The sequence below is a fragment of the Morus notabilis genome, unplaced genomic scaffold, assembly GCF_000414095.1.
Source record: "Morus notabilis unplaced genomic scaffold, ASM41409v2 Scaffold3, whole genome shotgun sequence".
NCBI lineage: Eukaryota > Viridiplantae > Streptophyta > Magnoliopsida > Rosales > Moraceae > Morus > Morus notabilis.
In genome coordinates, this window is record NW_010359918.1 from 192,191 (window position 1) to 202,178 (window position 9,988).

Sequence of the window (9,988 nt, forward strand, 5' to 3'; positions counted from 1 at the left end):
CCATTGATCGATTGGTCACTAGAGGACAACGAATATTTGCCCGCGTGTTGTCCTTTTGAAAATAGACTGGTAAACAGTCATCTTCCTTGATGTATACCTATTGGTGATCTGTAGATTTGAAAATATCTTTGTGTACATATATTTTTTAGGTCCCAAGCGTATGGCCTACTTATGTAGATACTTCATAGATTTTGCCCAACCTTTACTCAATACCTTTTGTAGTTGCAAACACAGTACCATCTTGATAAAATATATACTTGTTCAGAGCGGAAACTTCCCCAAAGGCCAGAACTGTTTCTCTCAATAATGATCTAGAAAAACGAACAACTAAAAAAAGTGCCTTTTTTTTTTTCCAGAGTTATGTTGAACAGCAAAAGGACCTTATGAGAAGCAGAAATCTAACTTGGAGATCAAGAAAAACCACTAACCTAGCTCATAACAATATGATGCAGGAATTAGGATAAGCCCCTAATTCCTTTTTATTTATTTATTTATTTATTGTTTTGTGTTTTTTTTCTTCTTCTTCTTTTGTTTTCCCAATTCCAATAGGAACTTTTTGAGGAGTTGCCCATCTCGTTGGCTAAACGTGGGGGACCGAAACAATAATGTGTCTTTATCAGCAATGATAGAGAGGGACCCCACAATTAGTTGGGTCAGCTTCCCACTTGCTCCTGATTTAACTTCTGCTAATCCCATCCCAAAACTTTATGGTCATTGATTTAGATCCCAACAAGAAGAAGTTTTGAGACGTTTGGTTCATTGATTAGAATCATAAGATTAAAATTATTTTCGATTTACGTGTGTTTTTTGTGAGAAAAAACACTGTAGCGAACCATGAATCATGATTCGAATCGGGGTACGAATCCCCCAACTAAACAACCCAGTTTTAGAAGCTTCAATTTATTACCTCATTAGTTATTTGTCTAAGGTTCCTTTCACATTATTTGTTAGCTTGACCACTACTAAAGATGGAACTTGTTTATACATTTTCTTTCTTTCAAATTAACATTAAGTCCTTAACCAAAACTATTTATAACCAACCCGCTTCTAATTAGACGACTCTTTGTTTTTCTTTAGACGTAGTTTGACCTCACTCCATATATATTGTTCTTTTTTAGTAGTTTACCCATACGCTTTTGTTGAATTGTTTTTCACGTTATGCTCCAAAGGATAAAGAATATATTGAAACGAATAAAATATGATGAGTAAATTTCCTATAGATGAACATTTAGAACGAATATTATTTCATATATCCAAAACTCGAAAGTAAGATTATTGCCAATGCCAATTCTTGGGCAATTATTATTTTTTTTTTTAAAAAAGGTTCTAAATTAATCTTTTGAGTACATTTAGAAAATAAACTCATAACAATCGATACAACTTGTATATAGTGCACATTACTTAAATGAATATTTAGACTATAGTGTTAAATTGTTAAGGGTCATAATTTACCAACAGTTAAACTAATGTGACGTCAACATAGTGGGGCCAAGGGTGACACTTGGTCCACGTGTGAGACTTTCGCTTCACTTCTCTACTACTTCGTTAACATACGAATTAAAGAAAAACAAAAATAAATCAAACTAAAAGCCGACCATACATTTTTATTAGTTTATTAATGTTATTGTTTGTTTTTTTTTTCTATTAATATCATATAATATAAGCTTTACCCCAAAGGCCTCAACTCAAGGCGACGAACCGGCCCGAGACACCGGAAAAAAAGTGATGTTGGGCGTCTGTGGTGGGGCCTGCCTTAACTTATCGACACGCATAAGCACCAACCATATATGTCCACCTGTCACTAAATATTATATACATATTTTCATGTGTTATGTAGAAGCTTTCTCTGGGGAAGAAAGGGTAAGGCCTGTGGGGCCCAACCCCATGGGTCCATAACGGGATAACGGCGTGGGGCCCACTTCTCAAATCGTGAGCCTAATGATCGTGGGCTAGCCCACGCCGGACCACCAGCCGCCACGTACTGAGAAGCGGAGCATCATTCCGTCGCGGGTGGGGCCCACGCTCCACCATAAGGGGCACAGAAGAAACACACGCGCTGATATGTCGCGGTGTCACTCTCACCTGGCTCGGCTTGGCTTTTCCGGTTTACAGGGCGCCAAAAGGGGCGAAAAAATGTTTTTCAAAAGGGAGCTAATAATTGTTTTTTTGGGTTTTTTATCCATAAAATCTAATATAAATGTGTATTTGGAGAGGTGTCCCTGTCGTATTGTCTTGGGGTCGGTTTGTGGTCCCAGCTCGTGAAAAGCTTTGTAAAAGGAAATTAAAAAGAAGAAAAGAAAAACAAATAGAATATAAAATATTGCGAACTTCAACAAAAAGAAAAAAAGAAAAAAATATATTGCGGACCAACCAACCAGAGCCCGCGTGCAATTGCCGGTGAGGGGCTAAGGATAATATTTAATTTTTCTCAAACCTTCAAAAGAGTTTGTTCAGAATTTGTAGCATTAATTTATTTGCACTTTTTGGAACAGAATTGTACTTGAATATTATTATCATTATCATTTTATTTTTATTTAGTTTTTTGTTTTGTTTTGTTTTGTTTTTTATTTTATGGGGCGTCGAGGATTTATAATTTGGGTGAAACATTTTGGGAGCGTGGCTTATTGGTGGCTAATAAGTAATGATATACCGCCCTTTTTTTTTTTTTTTTTTTTTTTTTTTTTTTTTTTATGCTAATCGATATACGACCTAATTTAGAACGGGATATGTATGGTCAATTTTGATGAGGCACCCCATTTGTGGATTGTTAGTGTACTTTTTCGCAGTAGAATTGAATAGAAAAGGTTAATTTTTTAAAAAAAAAATGAAAAATGGTTATATGTGTAAGGTACCTTTCTTCTAATACGCAAGATCACGCGTTTCTTTTTTTTTTTTTTTTTTTTAAATTTTAAATTTGGGGGCAGGGTTTTGATGAGGCACCCCATTTGTGGATTGTTAGTGTACTTTTTCGCAGTAGAATTGAATAGAAAAGGTTAATTTTTTAAAAAAAAAATGAAAAATGGTTATATGTGTAAGGTACCTTTCTTCTAATACGCAAGATCACGCGTTTCTTTTTTTTTTTTTTTTTTTTTTAAATTATAAATGTGCGGACAGGAGGATTTAAAGTATGTTATCCTTGTAATAAAACCTTTCTTAGAGAAGCAAGTGTTATTATTATAACCTAAATAACTCGGGGTTAATTTATATTTTCTTGTTTAGTATTGTGTTATAAGAATTACGACATTGCAATGGCAATGAAAAACAATTACTGCCATGTGATTGAATTTTTGAGTTTTTTTTTTTTTTTTGATCGATTTAGTCAAGATCATATAGTATAGTCAATAATTATAATTAAATAACAAATGAATTTAACACAAGTAAATTGAGTGGAAAGAAACGCCATTATGTTTTCACTGTGAAATTTTGAATCAGAAGAGAGAATCGAATTTTTTAATAGAAAAAAGTAATCTTAAAGTAGTGGTTTCAATTTTTCTTTCCCCTAATAAAATGTACTGATACACCTATTGAGTTTAAGCATTTTTTATTTATTTAATTTAGCATATGTTATGGTATTGAGGTTAACTTTCTCATAATTTTTGGTACTTGGCCAGCATTACAATTCAAGAGCTTCAGAAACTTCTAATGACTTTTCATCTTTTCAGTTTCTCTCCAATGTAACTGTTCTAAATGACTTTTAAGAACATGTATATGCATGATGACACGTGCATGTTCTCAGTATCAGTGTGAGTAGTTCTCAAGTTGCATAAAATTTAGATATATATATATATATATGTATGTATAATTTATTGGCAAGCCCTATATATGAGTGCAACATCAATCATACATCTTCTAGTAGTTACTCAAGTCTATATTTAGGTAACTTTAATTTAGAGCACTTTTAATTTGCGTGGACGTCTGAAAATAACTAGAAACCCTAGTTATAGTGAAACCAATTAAAGATTGGCTACGTGTATATTGACCCTTTTGTGGGAGGATCATATACATTGTTCACCACCACATATATATATATATATATATATCCCCTATTGATTACGTATTGTCATCATCATCTTAATTATTAATTTTTTTGTCCTCAATTAATTAAGATCACTCTTTAATTAACATACTTTTTTTTTGTCCTTCCATAGTCTTTAAAAACCCCAACTTGTGCTCACCGTCAGATCTTCTTCAACTCTCTAAAACTCATCACCGCCTTTTCTCTCTCTCCCTTTATCTCTCCAGCAACCCAGCTAAGAGAGAGACAAGAAACAAAAGAAATATATGGGTGGCTTTGGGAGGTTGCCCTTAAGTTCTCTCGAGAAACTAGATCTTTGAGCCATTTTAGCGCCTGACTTTTTCGAGCAAAGCTTTTGCAGCAATCAAGCTTCCACTTAGAAGATAAGGAGAGAGAAAGTTATAGCTCTTAGAGAGAGAAACAGTAGGATGGATTATTAGGGCATGTGTGTGTGTGTGTGTACTTTTCTAGTTTTTGGATTTGTTTTCGCTTCCTATTTAACTCTTTCTCTTCTCCGTTTTCCCATTCTTGAAACCTTTTATTCCCTCTAGCTCCTATTGGTTATATTCCTCGGGATCTGATCTCTTTCTATTATCTCTCTCTCTCTCTCTCTTGATCCCTCGACAGCTACATGACAATACAAACTGCTTCTTGGGAGGACAATAGTTAGGGTTGAAAGGGTTCATCAGTTCAGTTCAGTTCAATTCCCGAGGAATACTATCATTGTTCCTTCTTTCCTTGCTTGTTTGTTTGTTGTTCTTTTGGCTTCTTTCTTTCTGTACTTTTTTGTCTGCTATTTAGTGGGAAAAAGTTAAAAAAGAAAAAGAGTGACGAAAGCCAAGCTTAAAAAGTGCCTGTTGTCCGTGAGCTGATCATAGGTGGGATACAATCGCAAGCTGGGCTTCAACCAGATCTGAGGAAGGAATTGCTAATTGGCTAGCTATAATTGTTTAGCTTGGAAAAGAAATTTGTGGTCCGTACAATCGTTAAGGTTGTGTGTTATTGCCACTCTCTCCCTTTTCTTAATTCCATTTTGGATTCATGATCTCTTCTTATTCTCTTAATTTCTCATCTGCCACTTGATCTAATTAGGCTTAATCATGCATGTGATGAATGTTTTCCTTTGATGATAACTATACTAATTAAGTGGAGGAATGACACTTTTGTTGCACCTTAAGCAGTGATTATTAGCTAGTTTAATCATCGATCTGTTAAAAGAAAAGAAGAATTCATGATGATCTGGATGTTTGAGTTTTGATGTTGGTTTTTCTTTGAGATTTAGATAAATGATAAGGTCTACCACCATTAGTAGCAATATATCAGAAAACACATTCATCCACGCCCACAAGCATTTGTCCTTTTTTTTTTTTTTTTTCTTTTTATATATCTTTTACTTTTGTTTTGAGCCTTTCCTTTTTCAAGGAATATTATGTCTTGGTTTACTATATATAACGGGACCAATATTTTTTATGTACAATTTTCAAAAAATATTATGCGGGTTTTATGCAAATCTTTCCTAGCAGGTTTGATCATGGATTTCATGCTGTAGTACAAAACACTAGTGCTAAGGAGAATAATGAATCGTTTGTCTCAAACCATCAAACATCAAGTGGAAGAAAAGCAACATCATTTATGCCTTTCCTAACATGAAACCTTTACTTTCTTCTTGGTCGTAAACATGATTATTATCATTCATTGTTCTTGATTGTTGTTGAATCTATTACATATGGAAGATGTCTTGTATAAATTCTCCAATTTTTGTTTATAGGGAATACATAAAATGCCATATTTTCTTATTTGATAATATGATTTTCATTTGATTGGAAAAAAACATATGTGATAGGATGTTTTTGTGAGTATTAAAAATCGGATATTATACATCAAATTTATGAAAATATTTCTATCATTCTTTAATAATATTGAAAATTCTATCTGGGATATTTCATTATTCAAAATCATCTAGTATTGTCTGCAAGTACGTTTATATAATAGCTTATTTTTATCTCTTTTGCATAAATGATTTTCGAAAGGTGAGTAACTAGTTTATTTGTACATAACCCAAGAAGTTTCTTTTTATTTTTTTCCTCAAAGTAAATTCTTAGTCTCTCAATTTGTTCTTTTGCATCTACATTCTCTTCTTATTATTACGTTTAGTTCCATACCAATCCATCTTCAATTGGAGAATAAGAACGCTGCACATATGATTATGAGATTTAATTTAGTCAGATACCACCATTTAAGAAATTTTAGATACATATTCATGCCCTATTACCTAGGAAAATAATTTTTTCGGATAGTTAGTAATTAAGATTTGAAATCTCAAATAGAGAGAAAAAGTAGATCTAAAAGGATTACATTAATAACGTCACCTATATGTGTTGGTGACTACCATTACAAAATGTTGGTTTATACATTTCTTTTAGAGTTGCATAAATGCTTGTTTTTAGCCCTCAACATTTTATTTGCGATAACTAGTTGAGCAGATTATATAATCAATTAGATATTCTTTGTCTTAATTCATCATTCACAAAAAAAAAAAAAAGAAAAAGAAAAAACAGGAGAAGAAGATCAAGAAGACATTCTCGATCTGCTCAAGATCCCAACGTATTGATCCTTATATAGTCAATACTATTGAGATGTAGCTAAAGTTCGTTTTTCCTTGCTAATAAGTCTAGCTGCAGGGTTAGAATTGAACAAATTATTACTAACTGTAGAGTTTCTAGTATCAATCCAAGTGAATAATATGCTTTTGATGTTTGTTCATTAAATGTTTATGACAAGACTTGTAAAACTGTCAAAAGTCAATGCAAATATGCATTTTCTCGTGTCTTCTCAAATATTAAAAACAGTAAAACAGAAAAAAAAAATCATTTAAATGATTTTCACTGAAAACTTATTTCCTAGTTTTACGAACCTGCATATTTTTAAGTTACAATTAGTTCATTTTAAAAGGAACCCGGTGGGTGTAATGATTGCCTTATATCGATCATGTTGAACATGATGAAGAAATGGTTCCTGCTAGGGTAATTTAGATAATTTCAAATGACATTGTCTACATTAATATTAATAAAACTGGAAATGGCAAAATCGTATGCTTTCTTTTGATTTGTTTTAGGGATTATAAAGACCGCGCAACTAGGCAGCGTTTATATTTTAGGGAAGTCAAGTGTTTAAAAATTTAAACACTAAATATATGGGAATCATATAACTATTGTTGGCTCAATGTTACTACTTTTGCATGCTTAATGAATTTGGTGTTTGTAGCTTAAATTAACTATTTTTATAAGTTATGTGCCTTATGTTTGAAAAATATATGTATAGCTCTTGTTTTTTGTTCATGACTACAGCCCTAAATTTTAGATTAATCAACGTATAGCTCAATTATATATTTATATTGTTTTTGGCGCTTTAAATGCATGCAGGTTTTGATCATTTGGAAAGATATAATAGCATGAATACTTTTTCACATGTACCGCCGGGTTTCCGATTTCATCCCACAGATGAGGAACTGGTTGATTATTATCTGAGGAAAAAGATTGCTTCCAAAAGAATCGATCTAGATGTCATCAAAGATGTAGATCTTTACAAGATTGAGCCATGGGATCTTCAAGGTTACGCTACTTCTCTAACTGATTTCTTTTTCTAATTATATATTATATTAATTAAGGAGTGAAAGAAAGAAAAATATATACATATATATATGTATATATTTTTAGTCACAAAGATAAGAAGTACCCAATTTGAACGATCTTTCTAGTACATCATAAAATTAAATTGATGATTTTCCCATTAATGAGCAGAACTGTGCAAAATAGGAACTGAAGAGCAAAATGAGTGGTACTTTTTTAGTCACAAAGATAAGAAGTACCCAACTGGAACTCGCACAAATAGAGCCACAAAAGCTGGATTCTGGAAAGCTACGGGAAGAGACAAGGCCATATATTCAAGGCATAACCTGATTGGCATGAGAAAGACCTTGGTGTTTTATAAAGGCCGAGCTCCCAATGGCCAAAAATCTGATTGGATCATGCATGAGTACAGACTAGAAACCAACGAAAATGGAACTCCTCAGGCAAGTTATTTTATTTTATTTTTGGGGGGATGAAATATGGAAAAAAAAAATCTGATTCAAAATACATGCATTTTTATCAGTTTCCTTTTATCTCATTATCAATAGCACTTGTGAAGTTTTGGACGAAATGTGAACTCATCTACCATTAATATTAATTACCTGTACAGAATATGATCAGAAGCTCTATTAATTATATGTGAAAACTGGCTCAGTAGAAAATTTTCTAAAAGAAAATACTAAATATTCTTGTTCTACTTCTTAATCCTAACACACACACACACACACACACACACACACACATATACATTAAACCATGGAATGACATCACGGAACAAAACTGTTACTCTTCTTAACTAGCCTATATACTATATTTCTTTAGTGTAATTTGTCACCATCTTCTTTTAAGTATCCTATTATTTAGGTCAATTATATAACTAGAGGATGATCTTTATCATATTAATAATATTCATCTAGTGAGTTTATAAATTCGAACAGAGAACAAAAATGACAAGAAACACATGACTTATTAATATAATCTAGTCCTACACCTATATTATATTAGTTCCCGATAAGGTTCACACGTTGTTTGTAATATGTATCTTGAATTTTGCATTTTTCTTGCGTTTTATTATTTAGTTTTAATTTTTTTTTTTATCAACAACTCTCTTTCTGCTATACATACGATCTCTAAACCGAATTTAATTGCACCAGGAAGAAGGATGGGTTGTGTGTCGGGTGTTCAAGAAGAGGATGCCAACAATGAGAAAAGTCGGCGACTACGAATCGCCGTGTTGGTACGACGACCAAGTCTCCTTCATGCCGGACCAACTGGAGTCCCCGCGGCGAATCTCTCATCACCCCTCGGCCTTGATCGCGTCATACAATATTCCCCACCACCATCACCATCACTACGCCTGCAAACAAGAGCTTGAATTGCAATACAGCAACAACATTATGCCTGCAGACCCTTTCTTTCAGCTCCCGCAATTGGAGAGCCCCAAAGTCCCATACGCCGGCTATGATAGAAACACGGCTGCGAGTACCGCTATGCAGTCCTCGACGCTGACACAAGAAGATCAGCAACAAAGCAACAACAACAACCAGCAGAACTTGAACTCACTTTTCAGCATCACAAACAACGTTATCAATAGCGAGCAAGCGGTCGATCAGGTCACGGATTGGAGAGTTCTAGACAAGTTTGTTGCTTCTCAGCTCAGCCATGACCAGGATATTGCTTCCAAGGAAATTACAAGGGCAGCTCATAATGTTTTTCATGTGGCTGAACATATGAACAATGATCAGTCCAAAAGGCCCGAAATCGCGCAGGATTACGCGTCCACGTCCACCTCCACCAGTTGCCAGATTGATCTATGGAAGTGACAAAGTACTTATCAAATAAAAATTACTACTATACAGTATAATTTAGTTGATGATATACATATTACTAATTAATCAAGATATATAGGAAGTTACAGTGGAGGGAAATTAAAAGAAGTACTGCTATTAATCCGCGTTGCTGTACATATATAATAAGAAAAATATGGGAAGTACCGTACGTATTGCTTTAAGGGATGTTATCGACTTCTTGTGCCCTTTGTATTGATTGATATACTAGAGACAACTATAATTAGTAGTTATTAGACCAATATATGCTACAGAATAAGGTTGTTAATTATATTACATATAGGCGGACTTTGAGGCACTTGTGGAATATGTTTTAGCCTTGTCGAAGCTGAAATTTCATCTTTGAAAGGTTTAATGTAACCCTTTGTCCATGTAGATATATGAATATCATTGTATGTTCTACAAGAAGTAGCATATATAATATAATCTCAAGGATTTCTTTTTTTAATGTTATATTTTTTTTGGATGGAAGATATATAAATCATCTTCCCCATTTC

General features: G+C 33.4%; 1 protein-coding gene across 1 annotated transcript; it reads left to right on the top strand.

The window, feature by feature from the left end:
• Positions 1-7,466: 7,466 nt before the first annotated feature.
• On the top strand, positions 7,467-9,782 carry LOC21401962 (NAC domain-containing protein 7). Its single transcript, XM_024163861.1, has 3 exons — positions 7,467-7,626; positions 7,816-8,087; positions 8,799-9,782. The coding sequence occupies exons 1-3, from the start codon at positions 7,467-7,469 to the stop codon at positions 9,465-9,467; spliced, it is 1,101 nt and encodes a 366-aa protein (XP_024019629.1). The 3' UTR covers positions 9,468-9,782.
• The last annotated feature ends 206 nt before the right edge of the window (positions 9,783-9,988 follow it).

What these genes read in the sequence shown, in the direction of transcription:
- LOC21401962 (XM_024163861.1), top strand. Translation starts at nt 7,467, where the DNA reads ATGAATACTTTTTCACATGTACCGCCGGGTTTCCGATTTCATCCCACA. An exon ending in TGAGCCATGGGATCTTCAAG is followed by an intron (nt 7,627 to 7,815) that starts GTTACGCTACTT and finishes ATTAATGAGCAG; the next exon opens with AACTGTGCAAAATAGGAACT. An exon ending in ACGAAAATGGAACTCCTCAG is followed by an intron (nt 8,088 to 8,798) that starts GCAAGTTATTTT and finishes TAATTGCACCAG; the next exon opens with GAAGAAGGATGGGTTGTGTG.